Source organism: Eschscholzia californica, unplaced genomic scaffold (genome assembly GCF_041429995.1).
Source record: "Eschscholzia californica isolate CP2 unplaced genomic scaffold, dmEscCali1.0.p SCAF_2, whole genome shotgun sequence".
NCBI classification, from domain to species: Eukaryota; Viridiplantae; Streptophyta; class Magnoliopsida; order Ranunculales; family Papaveraceae; genus Eschscholzia; species Eschscholzia californica.
The window spans coordinates 21,783,626-21,808,375 of record NW_028238309.1 but is presented as its reverse complement, the minus strand read 5'-3'; the positions used below and the strand labels follow the sequence as shown (position 1 = coordinate 21,808,375).

The 24,750-nt window shown below is 35.4% G+C and overlaps 4 protein-coding genes across 4 annotated transcripts; 1 reads left to right on the top strand and 3 right to left on the bottom strand.

Annotated features, from left to right (window-relative positions):
• LOC147556891 (uncharacterized) lies at nucleotides 1–2,179 on the top strand. Its single transcript, XM_086657867.1, has 2 exons — nucleotides 1–191; nucleotides 1,436–2,179. The coding sequence occupies exons 1-2, from the start codon at nucleotides 125–127 to the stop codon at nucleotides 2,011–2,013; spliced, it is 645 nt and encodes a 214-aa protein (XP_086513993.1). The 5' UTR covers nucleotides 1–124; the 3' UTR covers nucleotides 2,014–2,179.
• Nucleotides 2,180–4,968: 2,789 nt separating this feature from the next.
• Nucleotides 4,969–9,448, bottom strand: LOC147556890 (uncharacterized). Its single transcript, XM_086657866.1, has 5 exons — nucleotides 9,302–9,448; nucleotides 6,339–7,062; nucleotides 6,099–6,242; nucleotides 5,395–5,748; nucleotides 4,969–5,310 (listed from the first exon to the last, which is right to left on the bottom strand). Exons 2-5 carry the CDS (start codon nucleotides 7,059–7,061, stop codon nucleotides 5,269–5,271), a joined length of 1,263 nt encoding a protein of 420 aa, XP_086513992.1. The 5' UTR covers nucleotide 7,062; nucleotides 9,302–9,448; the 3' UTR covers nucleotides 4,969–5,268.
• A 4,323-nt stretch (nucleotides 9,449–13,771) lies between these two features.
• On the bottom strand, nucleotides 13,772–14,929 carry LOC147556889 (uncharacterized). The gene is made up of 3 exons (XM_086664032.1): nucleotides 14,609–14,929; nucleotides 14,391–14,523; nucleotides 13,772–14,307 (listed from the first exon to the last, which is right to left on the bottom strand). The coding sequence occupies exons 1-3, from the start codon at nucleotides 14,861–14,863 to the stop codon at nucleotides 13,958–13,960; spliced, it is 738 nt and encodes a 245-aa protein (XP_086520158.1). The 5' UTR covers nucleotides 14,864–14,929; the 3' UTR covers nucleotides 13,772–13,957.
• A 188-nt stretch (nucleotides 14,930–15,117) lies between these two features.
• LOC147556888 (uncharacterized) lies at nucleotides 15,118–16,458 on the bottom strand. Its single transcript, XM_086658722.1, has 3 exons — nucleotides 15,982–16,458; nucleotides 15,668–15,896; nucleotides 15,118–15,575 (listed from the first exon to the last, which is right to left on the bottom strand). The coding sequence occupies exons 1-3, from the start codon at nucleotides 16,456–16,458 to the stop codon at nucleotides 15,118–15,120; spliced, it is 1,164 nt and encodes a 387-aa protein (XP_086514848.1).
• Between the last annotated feature and the right edge of the window lie 8,292 nt (nucleotides 16,459–24,750).

Below are 24,750 nucleotides of genomic sequence, written 5' to 3'. Positions count from 1 at the left end.
TACAAGAAATAAAATCTTGGTGTATAATATCGGGTCAGACGTGATTCAACAAACGCTTTATCATCCAGTCCGTCCGGGATTCTTGTCGAATAAAAACAGCAGAAGAATCAGAAGAAAAGAAGCAATGGCGATTGTTAGTTGGCTTCTCATTGCTTCGTTTTTCCTCATTTCCGCTCTCGCAGACGCCAAAAGTAAAGTTTTTTCACTTCCTCTTTGCTACCTTTGGGATTTCTCTATTTCTATGTTTTTAGATATAGCATTACTGGTTTCCACAATAGATCCAAGTTACCTAGTTCTTATAGTGTATAATTTAGTCAAAATTGTTACTTTGGTTTGACTTTTGATTTATGTTCTTTTATAGATCTGCATTTTATAGCTAACATTTTGCCTCAATACCATGGAAAAATCCCAGATCATTTTTCATTTTGAATTCTTGAGTGAGAATAAGTGATTATTCTTCTAAATAGCTAAAATCAAGAACTATTTGATGCTTAAACTTTTCAAGTTGATTTCCTTGCTAGAGAGACTACGGATTTGAGTCTTAATGTATCTAACTAAAGGTAAACTTTTAAGAAGAGTTGATTGTGCATTTAAGGCTTGGTAATCGCGATAGTCTCATGTCGCTTAGGAGATAGTCTGGAGCGTGGCCAATAGGTGCTTCTGTGTTTGCTAAAATTTAGTAATCTGGGTGGGCTTGTGAAGCCTTCTCCAAGAGCAAAACCACTTACCAGTTGGGCTTGAGCCTCTGTGTGAAAAGCGGAGACAATATTGATAACTGCTAACGCTTGGGGGGTTACACAACCTTTGGTAGCTGGGGTGATTCTTGCAAATGTTTACATCCTCAATATGCCTTGTTGGTGTTTGCACCCTATTTTTACCGAATTCATGTTTGCTAGCTAGATATTGGTCTAGGTCTAGAACTTAAATAAATTCTTCGAAGGCCCGATGAAACATGAAAATTTGCAAAGATTCTCTAATACCAACTGAGTTTAAGTACTACCCTATTGGTTTTGAAGTTTAATAACTGTAGTCTTCTGAAAGAACACTAATAACCGAAGCTCCTCAAGTTTTTCCATTAATTTAACTTTCAATTGTGTAATGTTGATCATTTGAGAACCTGATTCGATGCAGTTCATGTACTTGTCATTATGGATGTTTCACGTTGCTTCATATGATATCAGTAGTTCCCATGCACTTGTAGAAATAAAAATAACGCACGCTTGTTTGTATTTTCACTCCAATTCTTTGAAGCTTTTACAAGAAAATTTTACGTGAAATACTCAATATCTGAACTTGAATAAGTTGCACCTACGAATTCGAATAACATCAAATGCTGGAACCCTCTTCACCTTCTCTCTTGACACAACTTCGGATATTTCTTGATGCCTTCATATCTTTAACCTCATTCTCTAACTAGTTTCATCTTTAATTGCAGACAATCCAGCTAATGAACTTGTAGCTGCAATCAACAGTAATCGTACAGCCCACAAAGCATCCTCTCTTCCCGATAATCCAGGCCTTGCCTGCATTGCTTTGGAATATATAAAAGCTTATCAAGGTAGATGTGATGAAATAGGAACCAAGAAACCAGCTGATGCAGAATTCGCCGACACTTTCGCTCCTAATTGTGGAATAAAAGCTTCAACTCTCACACCAATTACTGGACGGTTACTTGGTTGTCAATCAGATTATGTCCCAGCTTCTGAAGCGTTTTCGTCTCTTCTAACTCCTAATAACAAAAGCTTGGAGATATTATACAGTAAAAACCATACAGAAGTTGGGGCAGCTGTGAAAGGTACTGATGGCGGGACACCGTATTTCTGGTGCGTGCTTTTTAGTAATGGAAAATATAATAGCAGTTTTGTTTCGGAAAGCGGGGAGGTGAAGAAAAAGGGTCCTGGATGTTTTAGTGGAACAAACGATGAATGTAGTGGTGCTGAGGGATCTAAGAGGTTTCTCAGGCTATATATAGTTGGAATTATGGTTGCTGTGTTTTCTTCGTTTGGATTTTAATCGAGTATATTCTTTTTATAATTGGGCAAGTTTAGGTGGATGGGAGAGGTTTCTTTGGCTACATATCGTTGGAAGTTTTGATTATATTCTTGAGTGTAGCAAGTTCTTAATATTTGAACTTTGAAGAAGCAAATTTTTTTCATGGTATTTTGGGTTGGAAACAAAATGCTTATGGTTTTAATTTTTGATTGATTTTCATATTGAAAATTGAGAGAGAAGGTAGAGAGAGAAAGATGGCAACGAAGAAGAGAAGAAGAGGGAGAATTTGACGGAACATTTATGTTTTTTTTGAGAAATCGACCACGATCTACGTTGGTTATTAAAGGCATTGATACATTACGAAGATGCGATAAGCACGATGACCGCCTAAGTTCAACCATTAATAACCCGTTCAATAAACCATGATTCGACCTCCTCTAGAAATCGAACCGAGAGGAGTCTATGTCAACAATTTCAACCACTTGGGCAAGCAAGTATTAACACCAAATTAAGTGTTAACCTGTATTTTATCATTTTTTTTCTTGCACTCTAGATTTGAGGGGTAAAGTTAAAAAAAGAAGAGTTATTTTCCAAATGGCCCTCAATTTTTTGACCAGCTTCCTACCTGGCCCTCTACTTTAGCAAAAATTCTCGTATGGCCCCCTTTTTCCGTTATCTTTAACTTTCGGTTACTCTCTCTCCTCCATCTCATTTTCTCTCTCTGTCAAGTCACCTATTACGCCACCTCATCATCTTCTCCGGCAGGGGTCGCCGGCCTACGACCTTCAAATATTAAAAAAAAAAAAAAATTCTCTCTCCTCTCTCTCTCTAAAAAAAAATATTGTTTTTAAGAGACCTAGATCTGGTCTGTTCTTCACGAACAGACCATGAGAGGCCTGTTCGTGAAGAACAGACCAGATCTAGGTCTCTTAAAAAAAAATTTTTTTTTTAGAGAGAGAGAGAATTTTTTTAAATGTTTGAAGGTCGCCGACTGGAAATTTAGTCGGCCGGGGAAGATGATGATGTGGCGTGATAGGTGACTTGGTAGAGAGAGAAAATGAGATGGAAGAGAGAGAGAGAGTAAAGAAAAGTTAAAGATAACGGAAAAAGAGGGCCATACGGGAATTATTACTAAAGTAGGGGGCCAGGCAGGAAGCTGGTCACAAAATTAGGGACCATTTGGGAAATAACCCAAAAAAGAAACCTTTTTGTAAACTCCCTTTTGGAATTATATCCTACAAAATATCGTTATTTAAAGAGTTAATTCCTATATGGCCCCCTACTTTGTGACCAGCTTCCTTTATGGCCCCTTTTTTTTCGTAAATTCAAATATGGCCCCCTATTTTCATGGAAATGTCCTAAGTACCCTTCCTTTAAATCTTTTTTCAAAATAAAATAAAAAAAACAAACATAATTCCACCTCACTTCCCTCTCCACCACTTATCTCTCTCCATCTCACCTCTCTTTCCAAATCATCTTTCTCTCTCTCCAACTCACATTTTTCTCTCTCCACCTCACCTCTCTCTCTCCTTTTTTTTTTTTTACACTCATCTCCCTCTCTCTCTCTAAAAACTCCGGCGAAGGGGGTTCAATTCGCCGGAGTACGGGTCTGTTGAAGAACATGCTCTGTGTTATTAAGCTTTTGTAGTTCTTATCAATGGGTGTCCGTACTTGATGTTTGTAGCTTGATTTGGGGTTCCTGTAATAATGGGAATGGTCTAGAATCATGAAAAGTTCTGCTGTTTGTTTGGGTATCTTGATGTTTAATTGTTTAATGATGCCACTCTTGTTGGTGGGTATCTTGATGTTTAATTGTTTGATTTGGGAAGTCCGCAATAATGGGGATCTTTTAACAGTACTTGAAACTAGAGTTCATATGGGCTTCTCTGTTTTGGTCACATGATATTCATGTTAAACTTTATTTGATCTCTTAATTTGTTTGTTATTGTTAGGTTGATGTGAAAATTTCACAAACGCCTCTTTGATTTCGGAATCATTAGGGTTTCAATCTCATCTCTGAATTCATTAGGTCATTGACGGTGGTAATTGATATACAGGGTATGTGTTTGATCTAATAGGATCTGTTTTTGTTTTGTCTGAATTCATATAATTGAAAATTGTTAGGATCTGGGAATTGGAATTAGGGTTTTGATGTTGGTGTTTTGGTTTTTGATTTTGCAGGATTTCGTTGTGTTTTCTTAAAATTGAGCAAAGATGTTTGCAAGGGCACCTAAGAAAAGTGATAACACAAAGTATTATGAAGTTCTAGGGGTTCCTAAGACTGCTACTCAAGACGATCTAAAGAAGGCTTATAGGAAAGCTGCCATTAAGAATCATCCTGATAAGGGAGGAGATCCAGAGAAGGTAAATTCAACATAATTCTATTTCTATTTAATATGATTTGAGCATAATTTCATCTTATGTCATGTTTGGGTTATTTAGTTGAATTGGTTAGATAGTTTTTTGCCTTGATTGCTTGACCTAAATTACTCAACCCTTAGTATTGGATGGAAGTTGATGAAGACATGCTTGGGTTCTTCAACAGACCCGTACTCCGGCGAAGGGAACCCCCTTCGCCGGAGTTTTTAGAGAGAGAGAGGGAGATGAGAGTAAAAAAAAAAACTTTTTTTTTTTTTTTTAGGTTGAAGGTCGCCGACCAGAAAATTTTCCGGCCGGCGACCTTCATCGGAGAAGATAGAGTGAGTTGGAGAGTGAGTTGGAGAGAGAGAGAGGTGAGTTGGAGAGAGAGAGAGGTGAGTTGGAGAGAGAGGTGAGGTGGAGAGAGATAAGTGGTGGAGAGGGAAGTGAGGTGGAATTATGTTTGTTTTTTTTTATTTTATTTTGAAAAAAGATTTAAAGGAAGGGTAGTTAGGACATTTTCATGAAAATAGGGGGTCATATTTGAATTTACGAAAAAAAGGGGGCCACAAAGGAAGCTGGTCACAAAGTAGGGGGCCATATAGGAATTAACTCTTATTTAAAAGCTAAAAGAAAACTAGATTTCAGATCTGAAATTACAAGAGAATTCCGTAATGCAGATAAATTAGTTTACGACTTAAAATCTAATTCAACAAAATCACAGACTAATTACAAGTAAAACAGAGCAAAAATATTCATAACAACTACAAGGAAATGCTCTCTTTTCACAAAACTAATCTACTTTTTTTGCCTTTTTTGAGACCTTATGAGAAATGACCAAACTATTCAAAAACTTCTCCAAGTTTTGTAGTTGAGTACATATACTTAAATCTCTAGCCCGACAGAAGAATCGTCCAGTTATCCTCGTCCGCTTCTTCTTGCCATCCTCTGACACATAACCTAATGTAACATTCCGAAATTGGATTAGGTATTCAGCATAGCAGATATATTGAACATACTTGATTATTAGTTAATCTATTGTACCAAGTTTCGAAAAGCTCTCATCTCCAACGCATGTGAATGTAGTGTTTGTCGTTGAGTGAGGATCTCCTCTCTTAATTCCTCTATCTCCATGCCTTGCTTTTTAAGCAGCCTCTTTACTTGTGTAAGCTCTTCTCTCAGTTGCTTAACCTCCTTTGAATCGTCCCTTTCCGTTTCAACCTTGGCCCTTTTTCGTGCCTTGGCATTGAACTCTTCCTCCTCTGTGTCTTCATCATCGTCGTTTAAAAGCTCCTTGATATGTTGCTCATCAAATTCTTCCTCCTCATCTTCCTCTTTGACCTTCAAATATTGTTGTTGCTCCTCGTACACGACGGGAAGAAGGGATGATACATCCAACTACAAATATTACAAACCGCGAGTATCAGAGTAACTCAAATAGAATCATGACCAGGACTAGGTAGTGTTTGTTTTTCTAAATTCTGAAATTTGAATCGTGATCGTATGTTAAACATGAGCTTTTGTATTTTTATCCATCTAATTGAGTTAGATCTTAAAACAAGTTTATCTCAAAAGCACAAGTTTTGAGCTATAAAATATGTTTGAACTTGAAGAGCAAGGCTTGTTTTAAGATCGCATTTCATTAACGAGATAAAAAAATTCAACAACTCGTGCATACTATGCAATATTAATCATTTTGATTTGGATTATGTAAAAAACAAACAGCACCTACATGAGACTTTACCCACTTTATCAGAGTTGAAGACGGTCGTCTGAAGAGAAGACATCGGGGTAGCTTCACACATCCACTGCAGAATACGAGGACAGTTCGCATGATGAATCCTCTTGGCAAATGATTCCCCAAGTTTGGGTATTTTTTCGTACGCCCAAACCTACATGTTCAAAGTCAAACCTTTCAGACACGAGTTTTACGCAGTTGACAATTAAAATGTACAAATAAGAATAAATGTGGACAATATCATTCATACCTGAAAAGCATAGGGAAATCCCATCAAGGAGTAAGTTTCGTTTTTGTGATTCGGATTTCGTCTGAGTTTTTCCATGAACTTCTCTGCACGTCCCTTCAGTGCAGCGGAGAGGGAATAGACGGTCCGCTCGTATGAAACTAAACCCCACGGATACTTGTTGAATTCGTCTAGATCATCAACTATTTGGAGGAATCTCAAATCGATGTAAGTTTTCTTATCTTTACCTAACAAAAGAAACTCTAAGAGGTAAACTAATGCTAACTTTACAGTATCTTCTTCATTTTGACAGTTCCTAAACGTTTCCTGCAAAGTGTACATACTTATGGTTTTAGAGCCAACAAAATACTCATCCCTAAGCCTATGAGACCAGAAAAGTGGATGCTTTTCAAAATCAGGCCTTTCTCTGAAGGAGAGTCCTGTTATAAGTGCAAAATCCTGTTTGGAGAATCGGATGAGATGTCCTCCAACCAAAAATTTCATGCCCTCAGCCTTGATGCGAGGGCAGTCTGCTTCTCTCAATAGTAGACTGTGCACTACATTTCCACAAAATTTGAGCTGGGGAATGCTTAGTAGATGCCCGAAACATGTCTCTCTAAACTTCTCCATTTGGGAAGGGCTTAACTTATCTTTAATGACACTAATGGCTTTAATTTGAGACAAGCATGTAATTGTGGCTTGGAAATGCACATTTTCCTTAATCTTCAGTGTAGCAGTGGGAGACATCCTGCAACATAAAGGAGGGGATTGTAAAACTAAGAATTTAAAAGAAAATGAACTTTTTCATGGCAACAGGATTTAAGCCTGACAAAATCACAACATCCATATCATCCCAAAACAAGCTTTGTTCTACAGCAAGCGGACTCCATCCATAATGGAAGGGGTTGAGCACCTAGACTCCGAAAAGGGGAAGCCTAGTTCCAATGGCTTTTACCACTTGCCAAGCACCCTTAACTAACCCAGCTAGCTAAATGTAAGCGTAAGCAATAACCCAGACATATATAATATGAATGTATTGAACTTCCGTTAACGCAAAAATGGGTTAAGGACATATACAAAAAGAGAATGTGTAGCGTGTAAGAAATGGGACTCCTCAGAGATAATATGGTTAGTACAAGAGAACTTATCAGTACCTGAAAGAAAAAATGGACGGCAATTCACACACCAATAAGCAGCGATGTTCAAATCTTGTGATTAATCGGGTTGCCAACCAAATCATTTCAAACCGCTAATTAAATGTTTTGCATTTAGTCTTACGCTTTAATGTTGAACAGTATTATTTTCATTTACAACAAAAAAACATTATCTTCACTCGACCATGGACGAAGGGGTCTAGCGTTTTCTAAGAGTCTTTTCAAAGAGAAAACGAGGTGAAAGAAAAAGAACTAAGACATACTAGAAACAAATTAGCAACAGTTACAGCTTTATCGACTTACTCCACAAAACAGTTGCTTAGCTGTCTTAAATGAATAACATGAATAATAAAATATAATATTTATGTAGATATTACAGAAGACATACAAGAAAATAATCTTTTAAAAGGACCTAACAGGTTAGATGAAATAAATGGAATAACATAATATACATAAATTTTCAATATGATGTCTAACAAGAAAGCAAGGTGGGAGGCATAAATAGTTGGGTAAGATTTATTCTTAATGTATATCCTGCCCAGAGTTTTGACATGGAAGAGCTAATTTAACGGTCACAGATGCATAGTTTATAGGTCTACTGTCTACATATAGCAAACATGGTTTCCACGTACCATTTCAACATATGTATCTGTTCTAATACTGTATATTATAAAAACCAGCTATACCAGAAAAACAGCACCTATCAACCTGAACTGATTCGCTTTACAAACTCAGCTATAAGCTTATAACGCTCGGAGCTTTAAATGTCAGGATTGAGAATCTCATTGTATGTAAGATGTACTGTCTTTGGAAAAAGAAAAGTAAGAGATGCATGAAATCCCATAGGCAAGAAACTGAAAAGGCTAAAATGTATTTGCAGTTCGTTCTAAGTGGGTACAGGTGATAGTGTTCATCACAGGGTTTCGTCAGACACGAAAATACCTCCTTACTGCAATTGTTATAACTTGTATTACCAGTAGTGTGAGGTGGATTCTAAAACATGGAAAGATGAATGCTTTATGCTACTTCGTACGTTCAGTGATAGTGAATCAATGGCGTATCAGATCAGTTTAACCAGGCACAGTATGTCAAGTAAAAGATGGAAAGATGAATGCTTTATGGTTAACAAAAGAACTCTCTGTTCCACCAATGTCAATTTCCTTCTAACTAAAATTAGCCTTTCAAAATTTTTATTTCTATGACTACCCTATTAGTCAAAGATGTTTGCTTCTCCAAAAACGAGTGGAGAAATTTCAGATGACCTAATTTCAATAAGATCATTCCAAAGTTGATCTTGTAAGGCAAACGCTTCTTCCTACTGTTTTATTGGGGGTACTAACCCCCGAAAGTTTCTTCACTGCCGTCTTCGCGTTGTACATATACTCCACGCCTCCCTGGTCGAATTAAAATTTCCGCCTTAAACATAACTTCTTCATCAACACCCCCAACACCAGCAGAAAATTAATCTCCTTGATGAGGCAAAATTATCTCATCCATTATTCCCCAAAGTTGATATCTTTATTAATCAAAATCAACTTTAGAAATCAGTAAGTACAATTAATCAATCACACTTGAAATCTCTAACTGAAAAAAAAAACTAAAACTGATTCCACACCAAATGTGATATATAAATTGAGAATCAATTCCTATAAATTGGGTTCATCATCAAAAATTAACTTACCAAACTTGGAATCACTAGTCAATTTTGCTTCAAACCAAGTTCGTAAACAGGATAATCAAGTACTTGTAGGAGTATTACGATCTCTCTCTCTCTCTCTCTCTCTCTCTCTATATATATATATAGATTTGAAGAGGAGATAAAGTAGAAATTACCTAATAGATGATGGATGAATCTAGGTCAAGTTGAGTACTTCAATGGCAGCTCTATTGAGGTTGAAGTTCGGCTTTGATTGTTTGATTTTGGAATTGGAGATGTACTTTTTTTCTCATTTGGGAGAGTTTTTTTTCGAGATTGGGGTCAATGAACGGAAGAAGAGGGTTTTAAATAGTAGTACGATGAAATGACAATAAAGACCCTCCACTGAAAATTTGATATTATTTTTCGGTAGAAGTGTTTATGGAAAAATAAAGAAGTATTCTCCCGCCAATACTTTATTCTTGTTTGTTGGGTTCCAGGACCGACCCTTAAAACCATGGAGTAATATTTTTAAGCGTTTCTCCTGCAAATTTTTTCACAACAATTTATTCGTAGGGGCGCAACGACATGCTGGAAGTTTTAAAGGCGCATCCCTAAGAAGTCGCACATTCTTTGACTTGATAAATCTAATTTGATTTCGATTGATTTGAGGCGCCCTACAATTGTTGGGTTTGGGCTGATTTTTTTTTTACAAAATTCATCCCAAGGTCCACCAAATCCAACACCAATGTTCGGGAAGTAAAATCGGTGGACTTAAGGCAGATCTTGTCACAAGATTCAGTCTGAGTCTACCGATTTGAGTTGCAAATCCAACACCAATGTTCGGGAAGTAAAATCGGTGGACTTAAGGCAGATCTTGTCACAAGATTCAGTCTGAGTCTACCGATTTGAGTTGTATTCAGTATTTTATGTTTTGAGAGGGGGTATTAATATGGGAGGTGCCAATAACAAGGAGTTGTAACTTTCCGACCCTGTTGGGCCAAAAAAACGATTGGTAATGGCTAAAGAACCCACCATCTTTTCTTAATAGTTGTTTAAGCCACTAAGGTGTTGTTGTTTTAATGTTTGAATTTGGATTAGCTGAATCTGAATTTGTTGAATTATTTTGAAATTTGATGTTTGTTTTCTAAAGCTGAATTATCAAGTCTGAATTAAGTTTATGACATTTACACCCCCGACATTTTTTACTTTTCCCTTTCTCCTTTTTTTTCTTGTCCGCCCAAAATAAAAGAAAACCCTAATCTAAAAAGTAAAATCCTACTTAGTCTTCTGCATCTCTCTCCTTTTCTCACCCTCTCTGTCTATCTTCTTCTCTCAATCTTCTCTCCCTCCCGCTCTCTAACCATAAGCAAAGTTCTCTGTAAAGATCAACCACAACCACTTATAAAATTTGTAATCAATTTTCTGTTTTCATCACTTCCCCTGTAAAACCCTGTTCTTGTGAGAGCAGTCGCATCAACACCATGATCAACCACTTATAAAATCCACTAATCTGCTGAAGCTTCAACGATCTCTTTAAAGATCTCTGATCTTTCTCTCTTCACAGAACCTTCAAAACTTAACTCTATGGTGGTGGTGCTATGGTGGTATGGTGGTATTGTGGTGGTAGTCTGAATCTTGATATTTGGTGGTGGTATGGTAACTATGGTTTGTGGTGGTGTTATGGTGGTGGGTTGGTCTGGTTTGTGGTGATCCGGTGGTGGTCGGTGGTCGTAGGTCCTCGGTCCTCGGTGGAGGTACTGTTGGCAGATGGTGAAATATTTAAATATAAACAAAGGACTTAATTAAACTCACAAAAGTAAAAGCGTCATTTGACAAATTTCAGATGTTGGACCAATGTTTAGACTTGTTTTGAAGTCCGAAATATCTGGCTTCTTCTTCAGCCAATTCAGACTATGACAAAAATCAGCTAAATTTTCAGATTTTCTTTAATTTAAAAACAAACATCTTAAAAATTTAAAAAACAAACAACACCTAAGTAGGAATTACCAAAAAGACAAAAACAAAATAAACACATGACATTTATATCATAGTCTTATTCTTGGTCGTACCATATCAAATCTTTTGTCTCCAGATTTTGTAAGAATGTTTGTCTAGTCGTCTCAGTTTGTTTTTTTTCGTCATTTGTTTTTCCGTTATTTCACTGTTTTTATAGTTATTTTTCTTACAGTTCGTTTCACGATTTTTTTTTGAACGATTTTCTACAAAAAATTCACAGTTTTTCTGTTTTCTTAATGTTTTGTTGTTTTTAATGGTCTTTTACCATTGTTTTCGAGATCATTTTCAACATAAAAATAATCGTTTTTGAAATCATCTTTTGATTTTGTCATAAACAATAGTTTGTGTGGACGATAAGAACTTTTGTTGTCTGCCAAATTGAAGTTTATCTTGAACAAATTGATGTTTGTCTTGGACGAACTTCTTCATTGTTTTTTTCCCGCTTTTCATTCTTTTCTTCGAAACCTATTTGTCCCACTGGCCTGATACAAACAACTTCTATCGAGCAAACAACTCTTTGTATCGAGCAAAACAACTGTTTGTCTCGAATAAACAATTTTGGCTCGAACAAACAACTATTCGGGAAACAAATTTGATTTACAAAGCATCACAAAAATATATCAAAAACATCAAATATATATCAAAATAGATGAAAACAAATAAAAACGTCAATATACATAGATTAGAATAAATACAAAAATACCAAAGCTTCATCAAAATTTATGACAGGGAAAACTTTATCATAATAAAAAAAAAACTGATTTTCACTAACAAACAACAGTTTCGTGAAAATAAATAGCAGTTTGTAGAAAACAAACAACAGTCCATAGAAAAAAAAACAATTGTTTGTAGAAAAAAAAGCAACAATTTGAGTGGACATTCGATCATTTTCTTAACCACTAGCTAAACATAATAGAATTAAATCTAAGTGAACCAAAAGACCAAACAACCACAACCGATCAAACAATCAGAAACATCAAATGAGATCACCAAACTTATCAAAAATAAGGTCTACGACATAGATCCAAAAATTATTAAAACAAGATTATGATCATATAAAAAATGAGATCAAACTGAGATCAGAAACATATTGGCGGTATTAAGTGGGTAGCATATGCTCAAATTGAACAAATCTACTTATATTAGGAAAAATAACATGAAACATCCGGTTAACCGCAAATCTAGAGGAAAAATTAAACGAGGATACAACAACAACACGAATAAAAAAAATGATCAAACGACATATAACTCTTTGACCTTTGAACACAGTATAAAGCAAAAAGTACAAAACTGAAAAACTGATCAAAATAAACCATCACAAATTAAATCAATAAGAAAAATCAAATCAAACAAACATAACCAAACGTTTTTGAATAAATCGATGAGAGAAACCTCTAAATCCACAAACTATTATAGTTTCGACTGAGAAATTAAGACGAATCGAAACAATGAAGACTTTCTCGCTCTCGATTCACATGGTTTAGTCTTTGTTTTCGATTGTAGTAGTTTGATGTTTTATCTGGTTCATGTCCGGTAGAAAATTGAGGGTAGTTTATTGTGAGAAAATGAGATTAATGAACCCTAAGTTTAGTCATTTATAGTTCAGTGTTAGGAGAAAAATTTGAACCTCACCTTTGTGTGTGACCAAATCGTTTAGCTCGAACTCCCATTATATTTTTGGCTTAAATGCTATTTGGCCATACTATTTTGGCTTAAACTGCTTTTGGCGATATTGTTTTGGCCTAAATGACCATATTAACCTAAAAGTGTTTTTGGCCGACCAAATTATTTTGGCCCCAACCATCTTTTTCTCAGATTTTCATTATTGTGGCTTACCCTCTTTGATGGAGCGAGATCAGATGTCTTTCTGTCTGGGAAGTAGTGATAGAAGTTATTTATTTTTAAGATTTTTTAAGGATTTTTGAGTGAGAGGCCCAAAAAATGGAGGGTAAATAAGCATTACCCCCAGCCAAAAAAAAAATTAGAACCCAGTCCAAATTGTCAGGACAGCTCACAGTTTTCTGGTTTTTATTTTATTTATCCCTCTTTTACCCCTCCACGGGAAAGTTCTGTGTTTTCTGACAATCTGACGGACGACAGCGAAGCAATTAATTCCCCGTACATGACGTCATGTCAGAGAAACATTCAGATTTTCTGAAAATTCAAAAATGGCGCCATTTTTTGACGAAATTTCAGCCAATTTTTTTGGATCCCTCCCATTATATTTTGTTTCAACTCCTTCTTTCTTCTTATTTATACATCCAAAAATCTTCTTCATCATTCTTATTTTGTTTTTCACATTTTATCTTCTTCATCTCTTTCAATCTCTAAAAACATAAATTTTCTTTTCTTTCTCTCTCTAAAAGTTTTATTTTCTTATTTTTGGATGTTCATCATTCTTTTTTGGGTGTGTTTGATTCCAAGTGAGGGAAAGGAAAAAAAATAAGAGAAAGTGTTTCTCGGAGAAACATTTTCATCTAGAAATTGATTCCTTGAAATATTTTCCAAATATTCTACTGTTTGGTTCACCGAAGAAAATAAAGTTATTTTCTCATGTTGTTAGTTTCCATTGTTTGTCTGGCATATAGAAAAATATTTGTTTACTAAATCATTTTTTTATAAAATATAATTGGTAACATAATACTTCATCAAACTAAAAAGACATTTATTTTAAAAGCTTAAAAATGACTCAAATACTTGTCCTACATTATCTTAATCTTAATTGAAAAAATTATCAAAATAACTTACTAAATATCACCATAGTAGATGTCTTCACTTCAAAGAATGTCCCTAAGCAACTAAAAACTTAATAAAATAAATTCAAAACCCCTTTATCACTTTTTTGACAACTTTCCTCTTAGCCATGTTCCTCGAAATCTCTCAGAAAGTTCTAAGAATAGCGGTGCAAGTTCTGGGTTATCCAAAAACAGGACCAAAGCACCTTGAAACTCGGTCTCTGTCAAGTTTGGAATGGCCAATAATGCATCTTCTACTCCATTAAGTGAAGGAGTTTGACATGCTTCTGCAAGTTTATTTGCAGCATCTGCAAGCAATGTACCTGTATCATCTGATCCTGATCGCCGTTTACGTTTTGGTGTTATAGACCGGGCACGTTGAGTAGACGCAGGAGAGCCAAGACCATCATCTTCATCCAAATTGATTGGCTCCACATCTGCACTTTCACCTGAACCAAAAATTAAGTAAATATGAAAATTTTAGGAAAAATGACACAACTTTTATAAGTTAATGTTGACATCAACCACTAACCACGTGTTTCGGTCGAAATATCATCAGCTTCAATTTGTCGACTGCCAGTGGCCTGTTCTGTTCCAATAATCGTTCCTAGTTTTTCTTGATATGGAAAAGTCCTAGTGCGCAAGTCTTTTGCATTTGGGTTCTCCTACAAAACAAAAGTCAATAATATCAATACAACTTATTATTAACAAATTTTATATATGAAAAATAACAAGTTGAGTACACCTTACCGCTACATAAGCATTCCATGAATCATCATCAGCCTCAATGTGAAAAGTCACGGTATTAAATGCAAAACCGCTAGAATTGATTGCAGCTCTCGCGGTAAAGTAATGCTTTCTGAATGTTTTCATTCGAGCTTTGATGTTTTCAATAGTAATGGTAACTCCAACTTTCTTGAATATCTCATCTATTACTTGTTGATTTCCATTTTTTTTTCCGACCAATATACTCTCGTAAAGAGTATTCACTAAAATCTCGTCCATTAGATTGCTCCAAACTACAGTGGGTCTCTTAGTCTTTTTGGTTGAGTCTATGTTATCAGACTGAGAAGCCATCTTCATTGAAAAAACACTCACAATGTCATCAATTTTGATTAGACAGATTCAAGCTAATTGCAGTTTAATACTAAAAACTAAACAAATCAAATATTCTATTTTAATTTAGAAATAGTAAAAGAAATATCTCTAAAAGAAAATCATAATCTTTAACATGCTAGAAAGTATGAAACACATAAATATCAGTTTGAATAATCGGCCCACATGTCTTCTGCAATCGAATCCCTATTAGCTGTCCACAATTGTGATGGAACAATGTTAATTTCTGCGTCTTGTACATCCTGATCTTCATCTTCTTCACCACCATTGTCTTCTTCTTCTTCTTCTTCTTCATCACTACTTATATCATCTGGATCTCCATCTCGTAAGAAATTATGCAACGCACAACATGCTATTACTATTTTAGCTTGTGTGTCGATGTCGTGGAATGGAGAATTTCGCAAATATGCAAATCTTTTCTTCAACAACCCTATAGTTCTTTCTACAACATTGCGCAATGATGAATGATAATAATTAAATAACTCTTTGGGTGTTTGGGGACGATGACCAACTTGATCCTTAAGATGATATCTAGTACCACGGTATGGTGTGAGGAATCCAGGTACCAGGGGAAATCCCGCATCAGCAAGATAATATTTGCCTACAAGGACGTGGTTCATTATAATTATTATTAGTAACGTAAAACTTAAGTAGTATCTTTTAGTCAATATACAACTAAATCAAACTATCTACCTATTGGAACAGTTAGTTTTCGTCCAGAACGACTGACTGCACATCTTAACAGACGACCATCATGAGCAGACCCTTCCCATCCGGCAAGTACATAATGAAATTTCATATCAAATCCACACGCTACAAGAACATTTTGAGAAATGAAACCCTTCCTATTTCGATATCTAGGTTGGTCCTTGATAGAAACATTTGCTCTGATATGTGTACCATCAATTGCACCAACAGCATCCTATATGATATCACATAGTGTCAATTAAAACTAATTAGATGAATAAAATTTAACTAGATCAGTTAATTTCATAATCTAAACTAACCTTAAAGTTATCATGCCAAGATTTTCGACGACTTCCGTCTGCAGGAGAGTTAGCTACTGTTGCTGGTTTTACAATATCTTTGTAGAGTCTAAGTATGGATGTTAAAACTAAGTGGAAATACCTACTCACAGTTTCTCCAGATCGAATGAATTGAAGAACTGAATTGCGGTTACGTTGGTCATGACCAACAATATTCAAAAAGATAGCTACTTGTTCTTCTACCTTTACATGGCGTTTGTCAACTAACCCATAACCACGCAACCGAGCACACAGGCGTTGAAACGGACCTCGTTTCATTCGCAGTTGTTCATGACAATAGCGGTCACTCTCTAAATACATCCTCTTTAAGACACTTGTTCTCTCTTGGTCTCTATTAATATGAGGCATTCTATTGAGATTTGCATTTCTTCTACGACGGTGACTCCAGTATGCATATATGATGATAATCATCATCATACACGCAACCCTTAACCTCATCTTTCGCGTAAGCATTTTACACCGTCAACCGAACTAAATCAAATAGTTATAAAAATTAAGAATTGAAGTATATAATGAAATAAAGATATATGACAATGAAAAAAACCATTTTCTATTAATACAAGTACTTATTTGTCAATTTATGTGATTCAACAATCATAAACTAATGCCCCTTAAAAACAAAATTAGTATTTAGCTTGTTAAGTTATTTTAGTAATATTAATACAAGTACTTATTTGTCAATTTATGTGATTAAATTTGCAGTTGATCATAACAAGGTTAGTGTATATATTATTGATGAATAAAATCTAGCTAGGGTTCAATGGGTTGGCCTTTTGTTGGAGAGACACTTAAACTCTATACTCAAAACCCTAATACCTTCTTCTCCAAAAGATTGAAAAGGCAAACTTTTTTTTTTCCTTTTCAAACAGTAACGTTTGAAATCTGGTCTCTCTTGGCATATATAAATTAATAATTGTTACTTATAATATCTTGTTGTTGTTTTTGTTATAGATATGGAGAAATATTTAAGACATATATATTGGGTTGTCCTTGTGTTTTGATATCAAATCCAGAAGCAATGAAGCTTGTTCTTGACTCAATCTAGTTTGTTTAAACCAACATACCCACCTAGAAAAGAGAAATTAATTGGACCTTCCTGCTGTTTTTTTTTCAACCATGGACATTATCATTCAAGATTAAGAAAAATATTTCAATCTTCCTTTGCTCCAAATTCAATTAAAGGATCCACTTCCGATATGAAAAATATTGTTCTCGGATTTGTACACTTTCGATGTTTAAATACTATTTGTACAATTTCGATGTGGCAATGTTATCTGTATTTGGAAGATACGTAGATGAAGTACCATCATAAACCATCAAACATTTGTACCTATCATTGGATAATGGCTACAATTCTATGCCTTTCAATAGTGATCCAGTATTCTCTTTCTCTCTCTCTCTCTCTCTATATATATATATATATCATGTCAACTGAAGCCAAAAAGTCTTTTTATCTATGTTTTTTATGCTATCAATTGCAAATCTTTTTTGGGTAGAAATATTTACTCTTGTTGACACTTCATCAAACAGTTTGTCTACAGGAATATAAAATGTTTAACTGTAAAACTAAAGCAAAATAGATGTGATCCTAATTTATCAAGTCATGATAAATAACCAATATTTTTACATCATTTATCATAAGTCAAAGAAAATTCAATAGCAGCAACAATTTTATGACTTCATATTTTTCTCTCAACCATTATAAATATGAAAAAACAACCAAAACATTGGAATACAAAGAATGGGAGAAACACAACCATATCGATAAAATAAAAAGAATGGAAAAATTAATCTAGAAGACAACAAGTAGAGGACTTACTGCAAGATGAGATTGTTCTCAAATTTTTTGCTGAAAAATCTTTATGCAAACCTCGACTGAAGAAGAGCTTTTGTAGATATCGGCTAAAGAAGAGTTATGAAAATCTCAGATTTTGTTTATAAAGAGATGAGGTGGGTCAAAGTTGTTGAGATAAAAATGGAATGTGGGAAAGAGAGACGTGAGAAACAGATTCTTAGGGGGGAGAGGGTCATGACTTTCCCTTATTTTGTGGAAAATTTGGAAACTTTTGGTCACGTGAGTGAAAAATTAAGATTCCCTAAAAATCTTAACAAACAGTTGAAAATCTAATTTTTGAGAGAAACTGATTCTATTTTCTCTGGGAAACCTTTAATCAAACACACCCTTTGTTTCACATTTTATTTTCTTCATCTCTTTCAATCTCTAAAAACATCAATTTTCTGTTCTTACTCTCTCTAAAAGTTTTATGTTCTCATTTTTGGGTGTTCATCATTCTTATTTTGTTTCACATTTTATCTTCTTCATCTCTTTCAATCTCTACAAACATTAAAGTTTTCTGTCTTTCTCTCTCTAAAAGTTTTATGTTCTTATTTTTCTTCTTCATCACTCTTATTTGTTTCACATTTTATCTTCTTCATCTCTAAAAACATCAAAGTACATAACCAAATGTCCAGTGCACAGAACCATGGCCAATACTAAACCAAATGGCCAGTACATAGAACAATTCCCGGTGCACAAGAAAATTCTCCAGTACAAAAATGTCTAGTACATAACCAAATGGCGTGTACACAGAACAATTCCCGGTACACAAGAAAATTCCCACTACAAAAATTTCTAGTACATAACCAAATGGCTTGTATACAGAACAATTCTTGGTACACAAGAAAATTCTCAGTACAAAAATGTGTAGTACATATCTAAAAAATGACCAGTACACTAAATAGTTCCCGGTACACAAGAAAATTTCTTTATACAAATCAATGAAATACTACCAAAAATGAAGAAATTTGTTGAGATTGGAAAGAGATCAGAAATAAATCTGGAAAAAAAAAAAATGAAATTTGTTGAGATTGGAGAGAGAAATATGTGTGGGAGAAAATAAAAAAGAAATAAGAAATAAATCTGGAAAAAAGAACGAAAATGGCAAGTTGGTAAATTTTGTAATGGCAATTCTGTAAATTCGTGGAAAGTACAAGGTTTAATGTCAGGTGCGTCAGACTATTTTTCAAAAAAATTCGCATTTCCCTGGAATTTTTCGGTGGCAATTTTGTGAATTTATGGAAAGTACACAGTCTGATGGGAGGCATGTCAGATTATTTGTCAGAAATTTTCGAGTTTCCCGGGAATTTTTCGATGGTCGTTTCGTAAATTTCAAAAAGAAGAAGGGTGTTTCGGAAATTCCACCCCTAGCCTGACTTTTTTGGACCTGCCCCTCATTCTTTATCTGCAGTGGGCCTGATACATATTGTTGGGCTGATTTTGGGCCTTTTGCCCAACCCCTACAAACATAACATTTATTCCATAGTTGAAGAGTCTGCTACAGTGATGCCATGATGGGAAGAGATACAGTTAGGAAAACAAGAGGAGTAAGGCAAACCTGAATTCCTAGGGTTAATAGCAACATGATGAGCTTTGCTATTTAACCTTCTATTTACATACAAAAAGGAAATAATGGTAAAGAATAGATAGTGTTTTTTGATTTCCTTCGTGACATGCTTGACTGTCCAATGTAATTAGCTTTTGTTGCCATTCAAAAAGTTGTTAAGATTCAGTGAGTCTCCTTCCAAAATAAGATGCTTTACTCCATGATTTTAACCCACAAAATACCTATCAAAGCTGTTTGACTTTCACTTTCATCTACTGATCTCGTGGAGGTGATTTGAGATTCTCCTGCCACTTGCTTGCCTGTAGAATCATGGACCACAAAAGCCAAATATGACATAAGTGAGTTAGTTATGAATAAGGCATCATAGTTGATTTTAATGGTGTCTGGAGTAGGGTGTTGCCATTGATTCGACTCTGTGGAAAGAAGTGGGTAAGCTTTGAGATTAGTGGTTTGAGTATGTATATATGTTTTTGTGTTCTGAATGAAGATTTCCAGGTATAAATGCTTGCTTTTGAAAATCGTATCACATCTAAGGTTCCAAAAATGCCAAAGTAAGTGGATAAAAGTTCTAAGGGTGTGAGGGAAAAGGAGTGATCTATATTGGCTTCCAAGTTAAGGAAATATATTGAAATTTGACTTATTAGTATGTTGAACAGAAGCAGTAGACATTTCTTGAAGGAAGACCTTTGTAACTCTGCAGTTTTGAATGAGATTCATTGTAGTTTCTTCTTCTTGGGAACATAACGGACAGAAAAAAGATATGGTAGGACATATTCTGGAGAGATCGAAATTGTCAGGGAGGATATCCTGGGCCAATTTCCAAAGAAAAAGAAGGATTCTGGGTGGACTCTGAGTTTCTGTAAAGCTTTCCAGATTGGTGGAGAAGAGATAGGAGGATTTCTGTCTATTTGGTATCCTATATGATTGTGGATGAGGAATTTATAATAGGAAGACAAAGTGTAGTTTCTAGATTGGGATAACATCCACTTTTGGGAGTCAGATGTTGAGGTAAGTGGGATTGTTTGAATTCTTTGTTGGATGTCATTTGTGAAAAACAGAGAGAGTGCTTGTTGATCCCAAGTTTTATTATCTGAAATGAGCTGGGAAACATTTGTGTAGCCTTGATTATCAGTAGAGTAGCCCAAACAATGTATACCAGGTATCCAAGGATCAGTCCATATGTTTACATAAGTGCCGTCACCTATATCCCAAATTATATGGTTATCTATATCACTTTGTTTCTTTTGAATGGACTTTGTCAACCAAGAAGGGTTATTGGAAGATCTAGCAGAGGAATATTTAGCAATCATAAATTGAAGACAAAGGGAGTTTGGGTTGGTTCTAAGAGTTCAGTTCAACTTACTTTTAAGGGTTGTATTACTCAAAGTGATGTTTCTGAAGCCTAAACCTCAAACTGTTTTTGGCTTACAAATGGAAGACCAGTTCTTGAAATAAATTTTCTTTGTCGAAAGGGTGGTTTCCCACCAGAAATATCTCTGAAGAGAAGTCAAAGCTTTCTTGATTTTACAAGGAATAACAAAGATAGCCATCTGGTTTCTAGGGGCAGCAACCAGGGATGACTTGATGAGTTCATCCTTGCCTGCCTGAGAAAGGACATTGCTTTTCCATTTACTGAGCTTCTGTTTTAATTTATCAATTAAGGGGAGGAAATAAACAAGTTTAGCTCTGCCTATGAAGGTGTTTTTACCTAAATATGGATCATTCTTGTTTATCTGTCTAACTTTCAGAATTTTGCCAACCATTCTGCAATGTCTGTGATGAGGTTTTGAACTGAAAAATATACCACTCTTCTGAAAGTTGATCATTTGACCCGAGGCATTTCCAAAGTGAGTAAGTAGTGTTAGGAGATTGTTCACTGATGGTTTGTCCATCTTTAGAAACAAGAGACAATCATCAGCAAAAAACAGGTGAGTGGTGATGGGAGAAGAAGTGGAAGATTTAAAACCTTGAATATGGCCCAGTGGCGTGGCTAAGAATTCGGGGGCTCGGTGTGAAAAAAAATTGGGGGTCCTTTCTCCGGTAATATTAAAGCGTAAATTTCTATTTCAAATGTAACACATTTAGCAAAAATCAAAATGGACTAAGTTAGAAACTTTTTCCTTTCCTCACATGAATCTAAACTCTGTATTTTTTGTTTCGAAAAATTTATTTAAGCAAAAACCACAAGCATCGAAGTAAACTTATTCCATGAATGAAACAACAAGTATTACACTTCACAATTACCCTTTAACTATACAAACTAACCGAAATCTATTGGAACAAAACAAAACTAACCTAAATCTACTTTATTATCTATTATTAATAGTTGTTGTTGTTACTCATAATTGTTCGAGATAACAAAGAATTGAGAAAATAAACAAAAAAGAGAGATAAGGGAGAGTTTTAAACATGTGACCTCATGCTTATTTTGCAAGGTTGTTACCAACTAAGCTACACATCTTCTTTTGCATGATTTTACATTGTCTAGCTAGTAGACTTGGTTCGCGACTTAGGGGCCCCACGGACAAAGAAAAAATGGTGTAGTTTGAGGGGGCTCGGTGCGCACCGGTCGCATCCCCTTGATATGGCCCCCAGATAGAGGTTTTTGGAGCATCCTACTCAGGGGCTCCATACAAATGATAATCATAGAGGGATATAGAGGATCTCCTTGTCTTAAACCTCTAGTGGGGTAATAAGTATGCCCTGGGTGACCATTAAGAAGAAATGACGAGGAGGTAGGAGAAATGCATTGACGTATAAGGGAACATAAACTCTCAGAGAACCCTAATTGTGACAGGATGTTTAGAAAAAAACTCCATTCAACTTTGTCAAATGCCTTGGACATATCTAGTTTAAGTCCCATGTATTTTTTTATTACCCTTCATGTTCTTCATGGAGTGAACAATTTCAAAGGTAATAATAATATTATCAATGCCTTGACTTCGAGGAACAAAAGCACTTTGATGGGGACTGATAATGCTATCAAGGTGAGGCTTCAGTCTATTAACCAACAGTTTTGATATGATCTTATAAGTTGTATTACAAAGGCTTATGGGTATAAAATCTGCAGGATTGAGAGGAGTTTTTGTTTTAGGTATAAGTGCCACATGAGTATGATTGAGTGAAGAAGGTATGCTTTTTTGGTGGAAAATTTTCTGCACCATAGAGGTTATGTCATCAGCAACAACTTCCCAGTTTTGATGGAAGAAAGAAGAGGAGTACCCACGAGGACTGGGAGCTTTATCTGCTTTAAGATGGTGAACAACTAGAGCTATTTCATCAGCTGTGGGGATGACTACCAGTAGGTAATTTATTTGTGAGTTTATAATGGGCTGAAATAGGGACATAATTGAGTCTAGTGTTATGGGGGAAGTAGAAGTCAGCAACTACTGAGAGAAATGACTAACTAAAAGGGGATTGATAGATGGAGGGTCCACAATCCATCTTCCAGTTGTGCTCTATAGTCCCTTGATTTTATTGTTTCTCTGCCTAGATGAAGCCAAGGCATGAAAAAACTTTGTATTCCGATCTCTTAAAAATATGACATTATCTCTGGATTTTAGTTTCCAATAAGACTCTTGTTCATCTAGTAAGGCATTTAGTTGTTGGAGTAACAATGTGTATTGGTTTCTGTCCTCACATTGATCAATCAGAGCAGTTCTGTTGTGTATCTTGTGTAGCAAATGATTGTAATGATAAGTGTTTCATTTGCTAAGAAGGGATTGTAGATAAAGGAGTTTCTGATGAACCACATTGGATGGAGATTCAGCAATAGGACTTTGTTAGTGTCTCTTAATCAGAGAAGAACACTCAGTGTCTTTGTTCCAGTCAGGATTGTACCTGAATGGTTTTTTTCTTTTTCCAGGGTGAGTAGAAGTGGTGAGCAAAATAGGATTGTGATCAGATCCTAATCTTGAAAGATTTGTGACTGTGGACCTAGGTAAGTGATCAAATCAGGTTGAAGAGGCCAAGACACGATCCAATAACTATTGTACAAGAGCATCAGAGTTTTTGTTATTTGTCCAAGTGAAGGGTAATCCCTGGTAAGGAACATCCACGAGATTTAAATCAAGAAGGTTTGAGGTTAGCTGATGTAGCTGAGTCAAAGTAACTCCATTTCCTCCTAATTTCTCATGTGTGATGGAAAATGAGATTGAGATCTCCAATGACCAAAAATGGGGAGTCTGTATCTAGCTTGGTATCATATGTAAGTTTGAATTGTTTACAAAATTCCTTTTTGTTTGCACTATTGGGTTCACCATAGATGAAGATCAGGGACAAGTGAACATTTGAATGGGCTGTTGACACTGTAATGTGAATTCATGCTTGGGTTTGTGCACTACATGGATTTGTAGAGAACCCTTGAAGGCAAGGACTAAACCACCACTGAGTCCTATTGGGGTTGAAGAATGAGGTTATCATATCCATTCTGATTAAGAGTTTGGGTTACAAAAGTATTGTTCTGGTTTGTTTCTATGAGGAAAAGAAAATAAGGGTCATGTTGGTTCACAATTTGCCTAAGATGGTGTTTTGTGACTTTTGATCCCAAACCTTGACAATTCCAACTAAGTATAGATATATGATAATTGGATAGCATTTCTAACCACTTATGAATATGAGATGAAACTTTAAAGATAAGATGTGACAATTCCAACTAAGTATAGATATAGGATAATTGAATAACATTTCTAACCACTTATGAATATGAGATGAAACTTTGAAGATAAGATGGATTGAACAAATTAAAAAAAATGTAGAGAATAACAAATGTTACCTAGGAGTTTGAAGCAGGTGGGTTACCAGTTGGTCCTTGATTGTTTGGTGGTGAGCAACTTACAGCCAGTGGTTCCGTGTGGTTCGAGATTGATTGTTCTGGTTACTTTGAAAGGCCGCATTAGAGTGATTAAAGGCTGTTAGATGGATCACTGCATTTGTTGTATTGTGGATGGACAATTTCGCCTGATTGCTTCTGTACTTTTTTTTATTTATTTTTGCTCTTCCTTCGTCTTCTCTGAGTCCTTCTGAGAAAGTCCAAATATCTGTTCAAAATTTACATCTTCTGAGAAAGTACATGGAATATCAGATAGGGGATCTTCAGCTATATGAGGAATGAGGGTCAAAGCCATATTCATTTGTACGAAAATAATTCATAATATCCAAATTTTTATCTTGTCTGAATTTTTTCCAATAAGAGTCTAAATCCTCAAGGAAAGAATCTGTGTCCTCAAAATTTACCATGCCTTCTTCAACCACTTGCTTTCTCTTTTCGCTAATACCAGCAGAAGGAGATTCTGAGGTAGTGTCTGCTGGACCATTTCCTTTATCT